The following is a 22,985-nucleotide window of genomic DNA, read 5'->3' as shown; positions in this document are numbered from 1 at the left end:
CTAGTTAGTCCATGGTAACCTGTACTTGTCCTCTAATGGCTCATTCAATGGTTTTGCCTTCAGCTTTGGTGACCCTGAATGGGGAAGCCCCTCAGGAAGCAGCAAATGGAACGGAGCAGAGTGAATCAGGCTCGTCCTATGGAGGGCTTTATATCACTTCTTTGGAACTCTTCAAATTTACCATTGGCATGGGAGACCTAGAATTTAATGAAAACTTGAAATTCAAGCATTTCTTCATGTTCCTGCTTATCCTCTATGTAATCTTGACCTACATCCTCCTGCTGAACATGCTCATTGCTTTGATGAGTGAAACAGTCAGTAAGATATCCAGTGAGAGCAAGAGCATCTGGAAACTCCAGGTGGGTCAACTTTGATCTCATTTGCTCTGTGACACAATGGTGACCATTCATCCGCCAAGTGCAGCGCATAAACCTTGGCCAATTTGGACATTTTTCTAGACTAAGGTACAGGCATCTGATACCTCTGCATAGAATGCTGTATCTGGCACCTTGCTGCCAAAGTCTGTCTGCAGACCTCATCTGCCTGTTTGAAAAGTAGATTTGATTTAGGCAATGCAAGGTAGCAAAAATATGTCAAAAAGCCCCATTAGATTTAAATGTATTGGGTTAATAAAGAAGCCTGTGTATGAGTAAAGATCTCCCTTAATTCTTGCAGGTGTTGCAAGGCTTTATTTAGAGGAAACCACAAAACATTCTACACTTGGGGGCTGCAAACCAAAGTGTCACAAAGGAAGCAGAGCTGATACAGAGATAGAGCAGTGGTAAAGTTGCATTTGTACAACAAGACAAGAGGATATGTCTCAGGCATTTGCAAATATATTAATCACCAGGGGAAGTAGGCTAATGGCAAAGCTTTCATTTTAGGCTGAAAGTTTCCATCATGTAGAGAAAGGTACAGATATACAGTATTCATCCGCTGCCATAGCTCAGGTAATGACAAGGTCTGCCATGCAAGTTGTATCAGAATCCAGCACAATAAACAATACACAATACATGAAACAATATCCTTGGGATGGCACCTTTTTATTAAGGTGGGAATACATGGGCAGATTTAAGCTGACAATTTGGGTCCTTCAAATCGATTCGGCAGCTTATCTGCCTGTGTATGGGTACTCCTGATGGACCTACTTGACCAATATCTGGCCTAAAATTGGCCAGATATTGTTTGGTTTTCCTGTCGGATCATGAAACCGCATCGGCTCATTGATGCGACCCTTGCCTCAACAGGTTCTGTTGCTGTCATTGGCTTGAGAGCCAAACAAACAATTTCCACCATGTTGGTGGAAAGATTGCTCATTTAGCGACCTTGCCAAACGAGTGGATCTTATAGTTTAAGGCCACCTTTACATTTTTTTTATTCTTTGAGATACAGGTGTCTAAAAACTCTAAGGGGAAAATAAGTCTGACACAATTGCACCCTGTGGTTTGTCACCAATCAGCCACAATCTGAACATGATCTTTAGGTGCAAGGCTGCTGTGCCTAATGACTAAGCCCATGGCAGGAACCCTGGAATATCTGCTTGATTGTGGAAGTAGCTCCCTGCACACTTGCACGTGTTTTGAAACTGGAGGCAGGATGGATGCACTGGCATCCATACACAAATATAGGGGAGTTCAAAGAGTGTCTTTAAATGCTAGTACCTTCAATGAATGGTGTCAGTGTGCACATTGTTGTAAATGAGCCCTACTGTTTTCATACACCGTATATATGCAACCTTGTTGGTACGGTGGGCCTAAAGCAAAAGATGAACCACTTAGGAAATGGCTGAAAACCTCAGAAATAGCCCATCGCCACTTACTATGATCTGCCTACAGAGCCCTCATGTGTACCCATATTGCCATTCTTTGGTTTCTACAGTGGCTAGTTATTACCAAACCAATGTCAATGACACATTATTTATCCAAAGCTAGATTTATAGCATCTCCCTTGTGTATTGTTTTCTTTATTTTTACAGAGAGCAGCTACAATCCTTGATATTGAGAGGTTTATTCCTCGCTTCATTAGAAAGAAGCTAAAAATTGGACAATGGCTGACTGTGGGAAAAAGTCCTGATGGAAATCCTGATAAGAGATGGTGCTTCAGGTAAGAGAAGGCTAAGATGGGAAAATTCTCCTCTGCAGTCATGTTTTGAGCATGGATAGGTGGGTGAACAAATCCTCATGGGAAACTTGTTTTTTTCAAAACCCATCAGTTAATAGAGCTTCTCCGGCAATTACATGGGAGTAGGAGAAACAATAGGTTACCTGAAAGCAGTTCTAATGTGTAGCGCTGGCTCCTTCTGAAAGCTCAGACTCAGGCACAAGATGGCGCCTACACACCAGTATTACAACTAAAAAAATAACATTTGTTGGTTTAAGAATAAAGTTTTAAATAGGAGAGTGAATTGTTTGCTATGTAAACAGTGAACACTATAATTTAGAAATAAAAAGTACACCATTAAAATCATGGCAGAATCCCTTTAAATAGCCACAGGCCAATTACCCAAAAGATTAATTCCATTTAGGATCATTGAACGTGCCTTTAATCTGCTAACACTCATATGGAGTTATGTAATAAGACATTAAGTTTGCCCAGAAGTAGTACCCTATAGCAACCAATCAGCAGGAAGCATTTAATGGACACATGTTTAAAAGCATCTTATTGATCACTATGGGCTACAGTTCCTGGGCAAACTTAGTGCCTTTTATTACAAATGGGGGATAATCTGTTACTAGTGTGGTGAGATGTAAGTTTTCACAGGGCAAACGTGCCATTGGAATGCTAGTTTTCACAACCATGATAAAATTGTTCCCCATTATTTACTTGATTCACCTCAATATTTAAGATTGTTTTTAGGAACAAATATACACTATGTGGTCAAAAGTATGCAGACCCCTGCCTCTTTAGCATCTAATTCCAAAATTAAGGGTATTAATTTAAAGTTGGTGCCCTATTTTTCAAATACTTTTTTAAAATGTGGAATAAATAAATAAATAAATAATTATTACATTACCTTTCATATTATTTCTTACATTCTCGATACATTATCACATGTACAGCTGATACCAGGCAGATACTTATTATCTTTTTCTTGTGCTTCAGGGTAGAGGAAATGGTCTGGGGATCGTGGGAGAAGGACCTCGCCAACATAAATGAGGAGCCGGGGGACACAGAGAAGGGGAAGCTCAGCTCATCTAAAAAAACTCCAGGTAAGGGGAATTTAGAGCACAAATATTTTCTGACTATAATGTTTTTGTAAAATAAAATGTATGATGTTGTTAAGTTTTGTGGACTTTTGTATACTTTCTGTGTAAAAGTAATTTCATTCTGAACCCCAGCACTTTACCTTCAGCACAGTGGTGTTTTAAAAATAGGTTCCCTGAATCTGAAGAAAAATATGATATGAAATATGATTTGACCTGGTTAACTCTTAAACAAAACATCATGTCTGACTCCTCTATTCAGCCTTAACAGCTACAACATCCATCCATTTGAGAAGCTAGTTATATTTTTCAATAAGGGGTAATACCATTTTGAGATTATTGGTGTCATGAACCATACAAATATGTTGTGCTGAGCATGGCAAGGTATAATGTTACAGCTGCAGTATACCTACATGTTCTTGTAATGCTCTCACAATGTTTAGTTAATGTACATTTATATATATATATATATATGACGGCAGTCACAGGAATTTCCACAAATCATAAAAAGTCACTAATAGAGAAAAAAAGGATTTCCTTTTTATTAATCCAACATTTCAGTTCCTTCCTGGAACTTTCGTCAGGGAGACCAGGAAGGAACTGAAACGTTGGATTAATAAAAACCTTGTAAGGAAATCCTTTTTTTCTCTATTAGTGACTTTTTGTGATTTGATTGTGTAAATTCCTGTGAGTGCCGTCATTTTTTGCAGCTGTACTTTACCTTTTTGCACAGGCACCCAGGTTTCAACCCCCTTCGCATGGTGTGCTACCTTTGCTTGGATTATATATATATATATATATATATATATATAATATGGAAAAAACTAAATTGTGTACCTGTGTCAAGTGGATTTGCTGTACAAAACCCATGAAGACTATGGTCCCATATTAGATTACTGTCCAGATTTTGCAGTTCCACAGTGTGGTACCGCTGGCCACACCACCTCATAGATTTTGGCATCCATATGGTTTATTTAGTCTTAAAATGTAGTATTTTATCCTTTTGTACTATTTTTAGGATGGACTCAGCTGGTTGCCAAAGCTCGGGAAAAATCAAAGGAAGAGGAAGAAATGCCCCTCAATACTGTGTCTACAAGCAGCCCAGCGGTGTAGAAGCCAGCACTGACAATGGCCTGATCCAAGGAATATGCTGTCAAAGGATTCTCTTCTCTACTCTCTACTGCCTACCCAGGACATGAGACATTGATTCCCATAGGTTTAGGGAACTAGGACATTTCTCATTTAGTTATTCCAAGACTTTCATCTGGAAGCTTCAGTGCTGATAAGGGAAGAAAATGTATTGAAAATACTAGACTGATATATTGTCAACCTCTGTTTCATCTCTCAAAATCTGCTGCAAAGTGCAGAATGCAGCACTGCCATGTGAATGGTAGCCCTGTACTTACTATATGTGGTCTTCCACTGATAAATACATGGCTAGGAGTCAGTGGCAGTAATCTATGATGGCAAACTGTTGGCTGCATCTTTAAAGCTGCAGTAAATTGTGTGCAAAAATTATTCTAGTGGCATACACAAATGACCATGTCATGATCCATAAGGAGCAACAAGCCTCCATCTGGGTGACTTCTCTAACTGCCTAGTATAATATTTGCCTACAAGTGCAGGTAGGGCACATATTGGCTTCTGGCTTAATTACTCATAACAGAGTCTGCAGCCCTCTGGGCAGTGTATGGGACCATATATTATGCAGTCCTCTATAATCAATAGCTGATCAGGAGTGGGTCACATACTGGTCCAGCTGGGCTGGAAATCCTATCAAATAAGTTTGTGCCTGAGGAGCAAATGAATATATCAGATTTGTTTGGGATGCGTATCAAGCAAATATCCTTTTGTATATTAATCTGGATGAACAAAGGCATCTAGCCATGTTACATACAAAAGAAAGTGTTGGGTACAAGTGTATCCCCATCTGGGATACTGTTGCTACTTGTTCCTGTTAACTTAGTATTTAGGAGAACAGTGTGACAAGGTTTCAGCATCAAGCAATCTGTCTCACACTCAGCAGTAATAAACACCATTTTTATGGAAGTCAACTCTACTGTTGCTCTTTGAATGGACTAGTAACTCAACTGGGCGATTTGACAACATTGTAATGAGGCAGTAAAATAACATTTTACTGTGTGTAGAGCTGTGTATAGCTTAGGAACATCCAACCTGCCATCAACTGTCCTCTTCCATTAGCTCTTACTGGGATGCACAGAGTTGTTGTTCTTAAACAGATGGGGCGGGCTGCAGCTTGCACAACACTCATATAGATTGTAGTATCTGTGCCATAATGCAACTGCCTTGTATCAAAGTAGGTTTTTATATTGCTGTACTTTATTGTCATGACATATATTTTTACTTTATAAATGACTTTTTTAAAAGGAACAAAGTTTTACTTTAGGATATAAATGTAAGAGAAGCTTTACTGATGCCATATACCATGGCCCTTTGTGTTTTATTTGCAACATTCCAAACTGGAAAAAGATTATTGGCCAGATTCAATTCGAATTTTGATTTTCTCTTAATTCAGTTCCAGACTTTCCCATAGAGCCAAATGCAATTCATTGAGAAAAACTTATCTCAATGTTTATCACATGAAAACTATTGAAGTCTATGGGAAAATCTGAATTAGGTTTTATCTCCATGAATTGAATTTCTCCTATAAGTTTTCATGTGATAAACCTTAAAATATTTTTTTTTCATTGATTTGAACCTGACCTAATGTTTAAAAACACTAAAGTTTGCTGAGTGTCTTCTGTGATATCAACAGCCACCTTCCTATTAGGGTTTCTTTCTTGACATGGATAGCGTCAATCTTGACCCTTCTCCCCAAAACTCTTATCCCCTTTCTACTAACACTCAGACTTCACATGGGTTGAAAAGCCTGCAGCCAAGTTTATAAAACATAAGTTAACAACCATATAACTTTACAATTACCACACGTTAATATTATAACACCCCTAGCTGCTGTAGGCTGCTCCTATGGAGATCCCTTGTTAACCACCCTTTTAATATTGGCTAATCACCTCCACCCCTAGCCTCTGACTTGCACAACTGCCGCCATGGCTCCTACTGACTAGCTCCAGTCACTTATTCCCCTCCCAATAGTTGTGACTAACAATTCTTTAAAGGGTGGGTGGGCGGGCCTGTTACAGTAAAGTGGCGCCAAATCTCCCCCACTCAACCCTGTTATCTCCCTCTGTGCCTTCTACCCAGTCGCTACCTGGACTACATTTCTCATGAACTCTTGCAGCCTAACACTTCCGAGTCTTCTTCCTGGCCCTGGCCCTCTGTTTCTTTCCAGTCCTTAAGGTCCCTCTTTCTAAATGCAATTTAATTGTACAGTCCTTTGCACTTCAATAAATAGTATTGGCATATGGTTGAGATATTTCTTTCGCTTAAGAGCAATTACGAAAATGATATATTTTGTAATAGACTTTGTGTATGACAATTGGTGGTCATTATTTTGTGATCTAAAAATAGTTTCATTTATTACTGGACCATAGCAAAAGTTGTTGCATGAACTATGTCTCATATATAAGAACATATATGTATAGTCTACAGAGTTTTTAAAACCAAATCTGGACACCAGCTGAAGGAGAATTAGCAGAAAAAGTGCTATTACTGGTGTGTTTCTTTCTTGTTTTTATGTTGTTTCCTTAAAGAAAAAATAAATAAATAAATAAATAATACCATTTCAGGCTTACCTTTGTCTATACCAGTGTTGTTCAACTTCTGTGGTACAGAGGGCCGGAATTTTTCCGACCTACGTGGTGGAGAGCCGATAATGGAAGTCAGTTTTGACCACTCCCCTTCTTGAAACCGCACCCACTTGAAACCACACCCATGTTATCACATGACCATACCCATATTAATGGTTGTAGTACAACAAAAACCTGCCATACTCTGCCTGTCCTACCCTGCCTGTGTGTGCCATACTCTGCCTGCCCTACCCTGCCTGTGTGTGACATACTCTGCCTGCCCTACCCTGCCTGTGTGTGCCATACTCTGCCTGCCCTACCCTGCCTGTGTGTGCCATACTCTGCCTGCCCTACCCTGCCTGTGTGTGCCATACTCTGCCTTCCCTACCCTGCCTGTGTGTGCCATACTCTGCCTGCCCTACCCTGCCTGTGTGTGCCATACTCTCCCTGCTCTACCCTGCCTGTGTGCCATACTCTGCTTGCCCTATGCTGCCTGTGTGTATGGCACACACAGGCAGCATACAGTGACACAATGCTGGCACTGCTCCTACAGTCTGCACAATAACTATATATTAAAAAACGTGTTCTTTTTGTAGTGTGCAGGGATTATTTGTGGGTTTCTACTGCTCCTGAGGTGTGAACAGGGGAACAATGTGGGTGATTACAGTCTGAGCCTGAGGTGTGAACACTGCATGGGGTGAACAATGCAGAGATTAAAAGGTGTGAACAACACAGGGGATTACATTTTTAAACAATACAGAGGGTTTACCGCCTGAATCTGAGGTGTGAACCATGCAGGGGGGCAGTTAATCACAGTACTGATACCATTTAAAGCTTCCACAAAGGTAAGCCATCAAAGCAGCCAGACAGGTGGGGGGCCACACAGAGGGGGGTCGCCAGTTGGACAGCACTGGTCTATACCAGTGTTGCAATGTCTGACTAAAAAACTGCCCAGCATAAGTGCAATGCTCCCTGGGGCACGCTGTGCTCTTGGCTGACAAGTTGTCAAGATATATCCCATTTCTATAAGAAAAGGTTCCATTACCAATACATATATTGGACATTAATGTGCATTTGTGCATTGAAGGGGTGGTTCACATTTACATTAAAACTACTGCTCTCTGAGGCTACAATTTTATTGTTACTTTTTATTCCTTATCTTTCTTTTCAGTCTCTCTCCTATTGATATTCCAGCTTCTCATTTAAACCACTGCCTGGTTGCTAAGGTAAACAAGACCCTAGCAACCAGATAGCTGCATCAATTCCAAACTTGAGAGCTGCTGAACAAAAAGCTAAATAACTGAAAAACCCCCCAAAAAATGAAAACCTGTAAATTGTCTCAGAATATCAATGTCTACATCAAACATTTAACTCTTTTACTGCCAAGCACGTATGGCATACGTGCTGGCAGTAAAAGGGCTTAAACGCCAATGACGTGTCTCATACGTCGTTGGCGTTTAAGCGCTGCCCTCTGCAGCGGCGGCATGTGCCGCCGCTGCAGAGGGCTTCTAACAATGACAGCCCCCCTGGGCAATGTGCCAGGGGGGCTGTCATCAGGGTCCTGCGAGCCGATCGCTCGCAGGACCCTCCAGGAAGCAGCAGACGCGATCGCATCGCGTCTGCTGCTTCCTGCTTCCTCCCTCTCCCCCAGCGCCGGCCCAACTGAGCAAGGAGCGATCGGGTCTTCAGGAACAGGTAAGGAGGTTTTTTTTTCTTGCATTTACACACTTTTACACACTTATACACACATTTACATACATTTATACACACTTACATACATTTACACACACTTACAGCACACATTTTAGCATTTTTTTATTTTTTATTTTTATTTTTATTTTTTTCATTTTTCACACTTTTATACACTTATTTACACTCATATACACACTTACACACTATCACACAACTTTTACACATGTACACACATGTATACACAAACACTTTGTTTTTTTTTTGTTTTGCTTTTTTTTTCATTTTACCACTTTGTTTTTATTTTCTTTTACCTAAAAACTGTTTATTTTGACAGCGTAACTATTGGATCAGATATTCTGGCCACTAATTACACTGTCATGTAACTTATTTTGTTGTTTCACTGATTTGCACAATTTTTGTGGTTTTATCACATTTTATCCCTATATAAGTGTTCCTGATCTGTTTTTAGCGTAGCTTTGCCAGGTGTAACTTTGGTGTACAAAAATAACTTTACCTATTTTGAATTCATCAGAATGTGTACTTTCCAAAAATATATGGTTTTCTGGGGGTCACTGTATAGTTAGGGGGGGTTACTGCACATAATACACTGACAGGGGGCTCTGTGTGCAAAAGCTGAGCTGGCAGGCGAGAAATCCTTATGCGCTATTTTCATTTTGGGTTCAGTACATACCGCAGACTTTGGTATATCTATGCATATTGGGCATCAAACTGTTCAGTAGGCCTCTGGTGTTCGTATTTGGGGTGACTTGCCTTTGTACGCAAGAAATTGTGTGAGATAAATGCGGCAAATTGCAACATTTTTAGGCGATTTTCTGAAATGTCATAAAAACCGATAACTTTAGGAAAGCTTTGCGGCTTGGTACTTTGGTGTAGAAAGGACTCTTTACCCTTGTTGGATTTGTCAGAATGTGTACTTTCCAAAAATATATGGTTTTGTGGGGGTCTCTGTATAGTTAGGGGAAGTTTTGGCACATAATACACTGACAGGGGGCTCTGTGTGCAAAAGCTGAGCTGGCAGGCGAGAAATCCTTATGCGCTATTTTCATTTTGGGTTCAGTACATACCGCAGACTTTGGTATATCTATGCATATTGGGCATCAAACTGTTCAGTAGGCCTCTGGTGTTCCTATTTGGGGTGACTTGCCTTTGTACGCAAGAAATTGTGTGAGATAAATGCGACAAATTGCAACATTTTTAGGCGATTTTCTGAAATGTCATAAAAACCGATAACTTTAGGAAAGCTTTGCGGCTTGGTACTTTGGTGTAGAAAGGACTCTTTACCTTTGTTGGATTTGTCAGAATGTGTACTTTCCAAAAATATATGGTTTTGTGGGGGTCTCTGTATAGTTAGGGGAAGTTTTGGCACATAATACACTGACAGGGGGCTCTGTGTGCAAAAGCTGAGCTGGCAGGCGAGAAATCCTTATGCGCTATTTTCATTTAGGGTTCAGTACATACTGCAGACTTTGGTATATCTATGCATATTGGGCATCAAACTGTTCAGTAGGCCTCTGGTGTTCCTATTTGGGGTGACTTGCCTTTGTACGCAAGAAATTGTGTGAGATAAATGCGACAAATTGCAACATTTTTAGGCGATTTTCTGAAATGTCATAAAAACCAATAACTTTAGGAAAGCTCTGCAGATTGGTACTTTGGTGTAGAAAGGACTCTTTACCCTTGTTGGATTTGTCAGAATGTGTACATTCCAAAAATATATGGTTTTGTGGGGGATCTGTATAGTTAGGGGAAGTTTTGGCACATAATACACTGACAGGGGGCTCTGTGCGCAAAAGCTGAGCTGGCAGGCGAGAAATCCTTATGCGCTATTTTCATTTAGGGTTCAGTACATACCGCAGACTTTGGTATATCTATGCATATTGGGCATCAAACTGTTCAGTAGGCCTCTGGTGTTCCTATTTGGGGTGACTTGCCTTTGTATGCAAGAAATTGTGTGAGATAAATGCGACAAATTGCAACATTTTTAGGCGATTTTCTGAAATGTCATAAAAACCAATAACTTTAGGAAAGCTCTGCAGATTGGTACTTTGGTGTAGAAAGGACTCTTTACCCTTGTTGGATTTGTCAGAATGTGTACTTTCCAAAAATATATGGTTTTGTGGGGGTCACTGTATGGTTAGGGGAAGTTTTGGCACATAATACACTGACAGGGGGCTCTGTGTGCAAAAGCTGAGCTGGCAGGCGAGAAATCCTTATGCGCTATTTTCATTTTGGGTTCAGTACATACCGCAGACTTTGGTATATCTATGCATATTGGGCATCAAACTGTTCAGTAGACCTCTGGTGTTCCTTTTTGGGGTGATTTGTCTTTATCTGATCTTTATCAAGAAATTGTGAGAGATAAATGCGGCAAATTTCAACATTTTTATGCGATTTTCGAAATGTCATATAAATCTGCAAACTTAGGAAAGCTTTACAGCTTGGTACTTTGTAGCAATAAGAAATATTTACCCATTATAGATTCGGGGGGATGTGTATTTTCCAAAAATATATGGCTTTCTGGGGTGAATGTACTTTTTTTGTAGCATTATCCCACATAAAGGATGTAAATGTGTTGATTTTGCAGGAGCTGAAATGATAGATCATATGGGGGTATGTTCCCATTGGGGCCCCTACATGCCACATACTTAGGTAAACCTATACATATTGGGCATCAAACTGTTCAGTGGACCCCTGGCGTTCAAATTTAGGGTGTTTTATCTTGGTACCTAACACTATGTGGGAGATAAGATGCTGCAAAGTGGAAGCTTTGAGGGGATTTTTGGAAATGTCATCAAAATTGCTAACTTTAGAAAAGCTGTGCGGCTTGGTACTTTGGAGTAGAAAGACATGGGTACCCATTTTAGATTCGGGGGAATGTGTACTTTCCAAAAATATATGACTTTCTGGGGTGAGCGTACTTTTTTGTAGCTTTATCCCACATATAATGATGTAAATGTGTTGATTTTGCATGAGCTGAAATGACAGAAATGACAGTATATATGGGGGTATGTTCACATTGGGGCCCCTACATGCCACATACTTAGGTAAACCTATACATATTGGGCATCAAACTGTTCAGTGGACCCCTGGCGTTCAAATTCAGGGTGTTTTATCTTGGTACCTAATGCTATGTGGGAGATAAGATGCTTCAAAATGGAAGCTTTGAGGGGATTTTTGGAAATGTCATCAAAATTGCTAACTTTAGAAAAGCTGTGCGGCTTGGTACTTTGGAGTAGAAAGACATGGGTACCCATTTTAGATTCGGGGGAATGTGTACTTTCCAAAAATATATGGCTTTCTGGGGTGAGCGTACTTTTTTGTAGCTTTATCTCACATATAATGATGTAAATGTGTTGATTTTGCAGGAGCTGAAATGACAGAAATGACAGTATATATGGGGGTATGTTCACATTCGGGCCCCTACATGCCACATACTTGGGTAAACCTATACATATTGGGCATCAAACTGTTCAGTGGACCCCTGGTGTTCAAATTCAGGGTGTTTTATCTTGGTACCTAATGCTATGTGGGAGATAAGATGCTTCAAAGTGGAAGCTTTGAGGGGATTTTTGGAAATGTCATCAAAATTGCTAACTTTAGAAAAGCTGTGCGGCTTGGTACTTTGGAGTAGAAAGACATGGGTACCCATTTTAGATTCGGGGGAATGTGTACTTTCCAAAAATATATGACTTTCTGGGGTGAGCGTACTTTTTTGTAGCTTTATCCCACATATAATAATGTAAATGTGTTGATTTTGCAGGAGCTGAAATGACAGAAATGACAGTATATATGGGGGTATGTTCACATTGGGGCCCCTACATGCCACATACTTAGGTAAACCTATACATATTGGGCATCAAACTGTTCAGTGGACCCCTGGCGTTCAAATTCAGGGTGTTTTATCTTGGTACCTAATGCTATGTGGGAGATAAGATGCTTCAAAGTGGAAGCTTTGAGGGGATTTTTGGAAATGTCATCAAAATTGCTAACTTTAGAAAAGCTGTGCGGCTTGGTACTTTGGAGTAAAAAGACATAGGTACCCATTTTAGATTCGGGGGAATGTGTACTTTCCAAAAATATATGACTTTCTGGGGTGAGCATACTTTTTACTAGCTTCATCCCACATATAATGATGTAAATGTGTTGATTTTGCAGAAGCTGAAATGACAGAAATGACAGTATATATGGGGGTATGTTCACATTCGGGCCCCTACATGCCACATACTTGGGTAAACCTATACATATTGGGCATCAAACTGTTCAGTGGACCCCTGGTGTTCAAATTCAGGGTGTTTTATCTTGGTACCTAATGCTATGTGGGAGATAAGATGCTTCAAAATGGAAGCTTTGAGGGGATTTTTGGAAATGTCATCAAAATTGCTAACTTTAGAAAAGCTGTGCGGCTTGGTACTTTGGAGTAGAAAGACATGGGTACCCATTTTAGATTCGGGGGAATGTGTACTTTCCAAAAATATATGACTTTCTGGGGTGAGCGTACTTTTTTGTAGCTTTATCCCACATATAATAATGTAAATGTGTTGATTTTGCAGGAGCTGAAATGACAGAAATGACAGTTCATATGGGGGTATGTTCACATTGGGGCCCCTACATGCCACATACTTAGGTAAACCTATACATATTGGGCATCAAACTGTTCAGTGGACCCCTGGTGTTCAAATTCAGGGTGTTTTATCTTGGTACCTAATGCTATGTGGGAGATAAGATGCTTCAAAGTGGAAGCTTTGAGGGGATTTTTGGAAATGTCATCAAAATTGCTAACTTTAGAAAAGCTGTGCGGCTTGGTACTTTGGAGTAGAAAGACATGGGTACCCATTTTAGATTCGGGGGAATGTGTACTTTCCAAAAATATATGACTTTCATATTTAGGGTGTTTTATTTGGTTACTTTATGACCTGTAGGAGATAAGATACTATAGACTAGAAGCTTTGAAGCGATTTTTAAAAAAAATCACAAATTTTGATAAAAACCAATAACTTTAGGAAAGCATTGCGACTTGATAGTTTGGAGTAGACAGACAGTGCCTATTCTGTATTCCCCAGAATCTGTTCTTTCCAAAAATGTACAATTTTCTGGGATAAACCTTCTGTTAGTGGAATTTTGGCCTTGAAATCCAAAGTATGCAGTTTTTTTGGAGCAGTGCTTTGGAAATTTGGTAGTGTACTGCTGGGAGTTTTTGACCTATACAAGTGAGAAATCTCCATAAAACTATATATATTTGGTATTGGCACGTTCAGGAGACATGGGACTTTCCAAATCAGTTGTATATTCGTGCATAAAATAATTTTTGTTTCTAGTATGTGTGATTATTTATGGAAAATTAGATTTTTTTTGCATTTTTAGACATTTAGAAGCCTATATCTTGTTACAGAATTGGAATTACACAAAAATTCAACCATATTTTGAAAGCTTAGGTTGTTCTGAAAAAAACGATATATTGTTTTCCTTGGTAAACTAAAAGTCCCCCCGAGGAAAGGCCCCTAAAGTGAAACAGTGCAAAATGTTCAAAAACTGTCTGGCAATACAAGTTCCGCTTTGACCAAAATGGCTGGCAGTAAAAGGGTTAAAGCTACCAAAAATGCCATGTAAACAAAACTAATTTTCTTGTCCATATATTGCAGCATATTTAAGCTGACCGACCGATCTGATTCATTAAGAATTCTGGAGCTTCATTATACATTTTTTACAGGGACTGAGTTTTACCTGCAAATGCTTGCCCTCTTATTAGCCACTGCTGGGATCACCTGACTGTAGCTGGGAAGGCTGGGAGCTAAAAGAAGGAGCTGGCCAGTGTGCCTGTATAAACTATAGCAAACAAAGGAAAGTTGTACTAACCATGAAATATTAAACCATTAGGCCCCTATAACTTCCACTATCTTAAAGCAATCCTACCATCTTAAAGGAGAAAGAAAGTCATTTTGGCATTTTACTGCCAATAGATTTGTCACATTAGTGCCACCTAGAACACTATATTTATTCTACAGAAAGCTTTATCACACCTGAGTAATGAGCCCTAGAAGCTCCCTCCTTGTTTAAGACAGCAGCTGCCATTTTAAGTAGCTTCCTGCTACAGCTCTAGCAGTTGGTAGCTAACATTCCTAAGGGAGTGGGGAGGGAGTTCTTAGAATTCTTATGGGAGGGTGGAGCAGGAGAGGGGAGAGAGCTGGGCAGACTCTGGCCCCCAGAATGAAGGATTTTTCTGAGAGAGTAAGTCAGATACCCAAGAACATAATTACAAAAAAGGAGACAAGAAATTGTGTGTTTCTTTTGATAGAGGACTCAGTGCAGCGTTTCTGTGAGTGCTTATGGCTGTATTTACATAGACCTTTCTGATAAAGCTTTCTTAGTTTATACCTTTCTATCTCCTTTACATAGGTATGCACAATTAAAAGTGCTGACATAGCAGAGCACAGGCTGGTTGGTTTGCTAGTTGGAACCTCTGCCTCCTGCACTCGCAGTCTGGGGTGTCTATAAATGACTGTTCCCTTTTAGCTATAGTAAGTAAAACAACATACCAATTATATTGATTTACTAAAAACTGGAACAATCTTACAACACATGCAAATGACTTCAGCATAATGTGGTTAGAAGTAACTAGAAATGCAATCGCTCACATGAATGTGGGGGAAAAGTCTGCAGTCTGTGGAAAAGAGATCACACATCTGATAACTAAAATAGCTTCTACCCCTTCCAGTGCCCTGGCTAAATGGGACTGCTGCCTCCCCCCCCCCCAAACCCAACTGCCTGATTCCTTTAGCTATCTGCCATATTTCATTTACATACTCATGTCTGCCCTGCCCCCTTCTGTGATGTCAGAGACAGGCAGTTTGGCTATGTAAGTGATGACAGCATAGCAGGTCTCCCCGTTTACGTGATTACTCTAATACATGGTATTTTCTGATTGATTTTCCCCAATCTTACCTTTTTCTTCCCCTGATCTACTCCATAAGCAGCCCTCCTTCCATCTATGCATCACTGCCCCACCCTTTCTTACCCCACCCATAATTCATCACGGTCTGTCCCCTTTGTTTCTCTAAACAACAGTAACCTTAGTAAGAGGGTATAGCATTATAATATCAGTGGCAAGCCAGGCAGGGCAGATTGGTATGTTGTTGTATAATATTGTGTTGTAAATCAGTCAATGGGTATGTGGGTTGTTTTGATGTTTGATGGTAAAAAAATATATGAAAGTCATAGCTTTAAAGATTGCCAGGATTCCAAATATTCGCACCCCAGTACTCTGTTTGCTAGGATTAACAGGAGCCCTTCAGTCTTACTCTAGGACATGCTATTTGCAGTTGCTATACAATGCTAAAAAGGCCATTGTGATGCACTGGAAATCCCTTCACCTCCTTCCTCTACAATTTTTGCAAAAACTAATGAACGACTCCCTTCCAAGCCAGAAACTCACTTATCTAGTGAGAGGCTGCCCAGAAAAGTTCAACACTATATGGGGTACTTGCCTTAGCTGCCGAATCGGTCTAAGGGACCGATACTGGCAGCTAGAATCGGCCGTGTATGGGGACCTTTAGAAATGCATGGGGGTAAATGTCTATGAAGATTCTCATTCATCCAGGTCATGATATACAGTATCTAGTAGAATTAAGTCTAAAACAACTGGACTTTTCTTGAAAACGTTTCACCACTCATCCGAGTGGCTTCTTCAGTTCAAATGACTGGTAGGGAATTCCCCGGTATTTAAACTCTTGATGGTAGTAGAGTCACAGACATCCAATCACAATGGTTCCATTGAACTTGTTCAGTTAGGTGTTAGCTGAAACAGACAGGTGTAAGAAGGTATGATCCAATCACAATGGTACCAAGATTCTCATTGATGAAGGTGTTAATCCTTCAAAGTAAGTGAAAGTGAAACTGCCGGGGTAAGGATGTCAACGCGCCATTGTATGTTGGTGACAAACGGTGTCTCAGGCCCCCTCCTCTGTTCAGGGATGGTTTTTCCAGGTTGGCATAAATGGCTTCCTTCACACCTCTTTCAAACCATCTGTCCTCTCGGTCCAAAATATGCACGTTACTGTCCTCAAAAGAGTGACCTTTTTCTTTGAGGTGTAGATAGACCGCTGAGTCTTGTCCTGAGGAGTTTGCCCGCCTATGTTGGGCCATTCTCTTACAGAGAGGTTGTTTTGTCTCCCCAATGTATAAGTCTGAGCACTCTTCACTACACTGGACAGCATAGACCACATTACTTTTCATGTGCTTGGGTTTTGGGTCTTTCGGGTGCACCAACCTGGAAAAACCATCCCTGAACAGAGGAGGGGGCCTGAGACACCGTTTGTCACCAACATACAATGGCGCGTTGACATCCTTACCTCGGCAGTTTCACAACAGTTCACACTTCCAGTCATGTACTTTGAAGGATTAACACCTTCATCAATGAGAATCTTGGTACCATTGTGATTGGATCATACCTTCTTACACCTGTCAGTTTCAGCTAACACCTAACTGAACAAGTTCAATGGAACCATTGTGATTGGATGTCTGTGACTCTACTACCATCAAGAGTTTAAATACCGGGGAATTCCCTACCTGTCATTTGAACTGAAGAAGCCACTCGGATGAGTGGTGAAACGTTTTCAAGAAAAACTCAGAAAAGTCCAGTTGTTTTAGACTTAATTCTACTAGATACTGTATGGGGGTAAATGTGAAAATAAACTGCAAGGTAAACAAGATTGTAAAAGAAGAATTTTTGTGTCTCATTCCATCCATTTTATCCAGTGAAAAGAGGGAAACTTACATTTATGGTTATACATACAGAGAAGCCTCTTTATGTTTTAAGTAGTTAGAAGCGCCTTCACTGTGAAATATTAAAATAATTGCTGCTTTAGGTAATATAGGTATGGGATCCCTTATCTGGAAACCCATCATTGAAAAAGCTTCAACATATGCAAAGCCCATCTCCCACAGAGTCTATTTAAAGCAAACAGTACCGGTATGGGGCCTGTTATCCAGAACGCTTGGGAAATTGAGTTTTCTGGATAAGGGGGTTTTCCCATAATTGGGATCTCCATACTACTACTAAGTCTACTAAAAATCATTTAAACATTAAAAAAAAAACCCAGAAGGATTGTTTTGCCACTAATAAAGATTAATTATATCTTAGTTGGGATCAAGTACAGGTACTGTTTTATTATTACAGAGAAAAGGGAATCATTTAACCATGAAATAAACCCAATAGGGCTGTTCTGCCCCCAATAAGGGGTAATTATACCTTAGTTGGGATCAAGTACAGGTACTGTTTTATTATTACAGAGAAAAGGGAATCATTTAACAATTAAATAAACCCAATAGGGCTGTTCTGCCCCCAATAAGGGGTAATTATATCTTAGTTGGGATCAAGTACAGGTACTGTTTTATTATTACAGAGAAAAGGGAATCATTTAACAATTAAATAAACCCAATAGGGCTGTTCTGCCCCCAATAAGGGGTAATTATATCTTAGTTGGGATCAAGTACAGGTACTGTTTTATTATTACAGAGAAAAGGGAATCATTTAACCATTAAATAAACCCAATAGGGCTGTTCTGCCCCCAATAAGGGGTAATTATATCTTAGTTGGGATCAAGTACAGGTACTGTTTTATTATTACAGAGAAAAGGGAATCATTTAACCATTAAATAAACCCAATAGGGCTGTTCTGCCCCCAATAAGGGGTAATTATATCTTAGTTGGGATCAAGTACAGGTACTGTTTTATTATTACAGAGAAAAGGGAATCATTTAACCATGAAATAAACCCAATAGGGCTGTTCTGCCCCCAATAAGGGGTAATTATATCTTAGTTGGGATCAAGTACAGGTACTGTTTTATTATTACAGAGAAAAGGGAATCATTTAACCATTACATAAACCCAATAGGGCTGTTCTGCCCCCAATAAGGGGTAATTATAACTTAGTTGGGATCAAGTACAGGTACTGTTTTTTTTATTACAGAGAAAAGGGAAATCAATTTAACAAATCTGAATTATAAAACAGAGTCTATGGGAAGTGATCGTCACGCTTTGTGGATAACTGGTTTCCGGATCCTATATCTGTACGATGTACTTGATAGTAACAATTATCCTTTTGGTTTTAATGCTAAATCATTTTTTGCAGACTTAAAGGGGTGGTTCACCTTTAAGTTATCTTTTAGTACATTATAGAATGTCCTATTCCTAGCAACCTTTCAGTTGGTCTTTATTATTTATTTTTTATAGTTTTTGAATTATTTGCCTTCTTCTTCAATCTCTTTGCAACTTTCAGATAGGGGGTCACTGACCCCAGCAACCAAAAAAACAATTGCTCTGTTATGCTACAGTTTTCTTTTTATTGTTTATTTTAATAAACAATAGGTCTTCTCCTAAATATATAATGGTCTCTCATCCAAACCACTCCCTGGTTGCTAAGGTAACTTGGACCCTAACACCCAAATAACTGCTGAAACTCCAGACTGAAGAACTTCTGAACAGAAAACCATATAACAAACTACAAATAATAAAAACGTAAAACCAACTGCAAATTGTCTCAGAATATTACTCTCTATATCATACTGAAAGTTAACTCAAAGGTGAACAACCCCCTTAAGGTATGGTGACCCAAATTACAGAAAGATCCCTTATCCAGAAAATCCCAGGTCCCAAGCATTCCAGAGGGTATAATACCTTACATAGACTGAGACATTGGCATGGCTGAGACGTGTGTGACAAAGTGACCTCAGTAAGGCAAGTGTCATCCATTTCATCACATGATTGTGGGCTGGATGTTAAATCCCTATGAAACAACAAGTTATACGTATGATCTTTAAATTCATAATCCACATCAGGCTCAAAAATTTCAACTTCAACTTACTCACAGGCTCACCATACCTCCCCTCAATCCGGATGCCCGGCTATTGTAAACATATGATAATGCCAGACTTGTAACACATATATTCACTCCACTGGCCATATCCAAGGTGCACAAACACTATCCAGAACATGTCCAGAAATAAGTATACTTTTTTTTTACTTTTTCTTTAATCAGACACAACTGATTTGACAGATTGGAAGGAAGCCATGACAGTCTATATGTGACTCATAGGAACCATTCCCCACCCCCTAAGGCTCACAGTATCACTTGACCCCTCCCTCACCTTGTTCCATTGCAAAGTGATGGATTCTGGGACTTAAAGGCCCTCTGTTTTACAGAGAATCTGTGCAGCAGCTGCTCATGTGGCACATAAAACTAGAGTAACCAGATAACTTGAAAATTCAATGACCCATCTAGTAAATACATGTTGCAGGGCTGCACTGATTGCATTTTAATTAAATTGCAAACAGTGCAGCCCTTCTAGATAGATTTTCTAGAGCTGTCCCTAAATTTTCCTATCACATTCACACACTAGGGTCAGCTTAGTCAGAAGCCACTTAAGCTGCCTGTATGTTTTTTGTGTGGGAAAGTACCCAGAGGAAACCCACGCAGAGAGAACATACAAACTTACCTGACTTATTCAAACCATCTGTGCACCATTATAATCTTTTAAAAAATCCTGTATAGTGCAGTGACAATTGGTATGTACAGTGGTGTGAAAAACTATTTGCCCCCTTCCTGATTTCTTATTCTTTTGCATGTTTGTCACACAAAATGTTTCTGATCATCAAACACATTTAACTATTAGTCAAAGATAACACAAGTAAACACAAAATGCAGTTTTTAAATGAGGGTTTTTATTATTTAGGGAGAAAAAAAATCCAAACCTACATGGCCCTGTGTGAAAAAGTAATTGCCCCCTGAACCTAATAACTGGTTGGGCCACCCTTAGCAGCAATAACTGCAATCAAGCGTTTGCGATAACTTGCAACGAGTCTTTTACAGCGCTCTGGAGGAATTTTGGCCCACTCATCTTTGCAGAATTGTTGTAATTCAGCTTTATTTGAGGGTTTTCTAGCATGAACCGCCTTTTTAAGGTCATGCCACAACATCAGGTCAGGACTTTGACTAGGCCACTCCAAAGTCTTCATTTTGTTTTTCTTCAGCCATTCAGGGGTGGATTTGCTGGTGTGTTTTGGGTCATTGTCCTGCTGCAGCACCCAAGATTGCTTCAGCTTGAGTTGACGACCAGATGGCCGGACATTCTCCTTCAGGATTTTTTGGTAGACAGTAGAATTCGTGGTTCCATCTATCACAGCAAGCCTTCCAGGTCCTGAAGCAGCAAAACAACCCCAGACCATCACACTACCACCACCATATTTTACTGTTGGTATGATGTTCTTTTTCTGAAATGCAGTGTTACTTTTACGCCAGATGTAATGGGACACGCACCTTCCAAAAAGTTCAACTTTTGTCTCGTCGGTCCACAAGGTATTTTCCCAAAAGTCTTGGCAATCATTGAGATGTTTTTTAGCAAAATTGAGACGAGCCTTAATGTTCTTTTTGCTTAAAAGTGGTTTGCGCCTTGGAAATCTGCCATGCAGGCCGTTTTTGCCCAGTCTCTTTCTTATGGTGGAGTCATGAACACTGACCTTAATTGAGGCAAGTGAGGCCTGCAGTTCTTTAGATGTTGTCCTGGGGTCTTTTGTGGCCTCTCGGATGAGTTGTCTCTGCGCTCTTGGGGTAATTTTGGTCGGCCGGCCACTCCTGGGAAGGTTCACCACTGTTCCATGTTTTTGCCATTTGTGCATAATGGCTCTCACTGTGGTTCGCTGGAGTCCCAAAGCTTTAGAAATGGCTTTATAACCTTTACCAGACTGATAGATCTCAATTACTTTTGTTCTCATTTGTTCCTGAATTTCTTTGGATCTTGGCATGATGTCTAGCTTTTGAGGTGCTTTTGGTCTACTTCTCTGTGTCAGGTAGCTCCTATTTAAGTGATTTCTTGATTGAAACAGGTGTGGCAGTAATCAGGCCTGGGGGTGACTACAGAAATTGAACTCAGGTGTGATACACAACAGTTAAGTTATTTTTTAACAAGGGGGGCAATCACTTTTTTACACAGGGCCATGTAGATTTGGAGTTTTTTTTCTCCCTTAATAACGTAAACCTTCATTTAAAAACTGCATTTTGTGTTCAATTATGTTATCTTTGACTAATAGTTAACGGTTTTTGATGAGCAGAAACATTTAAGTGTGACAAACATGCAAAAGAATAAGAAATCAGGAAGGGGGCAAATAGTTTTTCACACCACTGTATATACTGTTTATACTGAATATATATATTTGTTAGGGGGCTCACACAAAGTAACATCTAATATCTCTTGGTGAAGTATCCGGTTTTCCATTTATGACACCACCTATTAATAGCATGTAAGCTCTTTGGGGCAGGGATCCTATCCCACCTGTGTACAGAAACTCATAGCATTTATATATTTACTCTCACTCTCTGATTGATGCTGTTCCCTGTTTGTGTTTATGTATGTTTATGTGCATTGCGAACACTTTTGGTGCTATGTAAGAAGTAACAAATACAATACAATAAAAAGTGGTGGCATGGAGATGATTGAAAGTGGAACAACAATGAACAACAGTGGAACTAGACAGAAATGACAGCAGAGTGTGAGACCTGGGGAGTGAAGACGCACACACACCCACACACACCCACACACTGAGAGCTCAGTCTGAGCACTGTTTCACTACCAGGCTGGATTCATTCACAGCATGAGGACTGGCACCTCCATTCCCGGTTTTATCTTCATGATAAGTAAGAACTTTTTACAGCTATATTATAGATATTTAATTGCAGCAGTAATACTGATAAACCCTTTTCAGCAGCAACACCAATATGCTTCATCCTTTTTGTCTGACACTTGTACACTGTCTGACAGTCTGACACTCATCTTGCACAGACTTTCATGCTTTGATTGCATCATGGAGAATTTATGTCATTATTTTATACTGGAATTCCTGCTTATCCCAAGTAATTGATTCACTAAAATCCCATTTAGAAATTAAATTCTATACTTTTTGTATAGTTGGTATATGGGTCACTTCCAGGGTTTAAAAGCTAATTGACTTACAAGCTGGAAAAAGTTGGAGAGCTTTGTTTGTAAAATCAATTTTAAGGGGTGGTTTATCTCTGAGTTAACTTTTATGTAATAGAATGGCCAGTTGAAAGCTCATTTGGTCTAAGATATTTCTTTTTTCATTTCTTTTTGATTTTGTTTGTTTTTGTCAAGTAAAAGTGGGTGTGGTCTTAATATTAATGTTATTTTCCGCGACACAATTTGCACACTGCAGGTATTATTTCTTCCCCTATTTATATCCCTTTTTAGGTGAAAAAAAAACAGGCAGACCTATTAATGTATGTAGAGATTGATATTCTAAGTTATTTGTCATTGATCTAGAATTTTCTTTGAAGAGGTAGTTCACGTTTAAATTA

General features: G+C 39.7%; 3 protein-coding genes across 3 annotated transcripts in view; all 3 read left to right on the top strand.

Moving 5' to 3' along the window:
• Positions 1 to 6,915, top strand: part of trpv2 (transient receptor potential cation channel, subfamily V, member 2) — a 40,459-nt gene extending 33,544 nt beyond the window's left edge. The window contains exons 15-18 of the mRNA XM_002938256.3: positions 64 to 359; positions 1,976 to 2,103; positions 3,103 to 3,209; positions 4,222 to 6,915. Coding sequence (XP_002938302.3) covers positions 64 to 359; positions 1,976 to 2,103; positions 3,103 to 3,209; positions 4,222 to 4,316 — 626 coding nt within the window. The 3' untranslated portion in view covers positions 4,317 to 6,915. The remainder of the gene's footprint in view (positions 1 to 63; positions 360 to 1,975; positions 2,104 to 3,102; positions 3,210 to 4,221) is intronic.
• The window catches only part of ubb (ubiquitin B), a 198,403-nt gene that overhangs the window by 91,989 nt on the left and 83,429 nt on the right, over positions 1 to 22,985 (top strand). The window lies entirely within an intron of this gene.
• itgae (integrin subunit alpha E) overlaps positions 22,192 to 22,985 on the top strand; it is a 45,192-nt gene continuing 44,398 nt past the window's right edge. Inside the window, exon 1 of the mRNA XM_031896662.1 lies at positions 22,192 to 22,307. Coding sequence (XP_031752522.1) covers positions 22,265 to 22,307 — 43 coding nt within the window. The 5' untranslated portion in view covers positions 22,192 to 22,264. The remainder of the gene's footprint in view (positions 22,308 to 22,985) is intronic.

The sequence above is a fragment of the Xenopus tropicalis genome, chromosome 2 (assembly GCF_000004195.4).
Source record: "Xenopus tropicalis strain Nigerian chromosome 2, UCB_Xtro_10.0, whole genome shotgun sequence".
Lineage (NCBI taxonomy): Eukaryota > Metazoa > Chordata > Amphibia > Anura > Pipidae > Xenopus > Xenopus tropicalis.
This window is presented reverse-complemented; position numbering and strand designations above follow the sequence as displayed.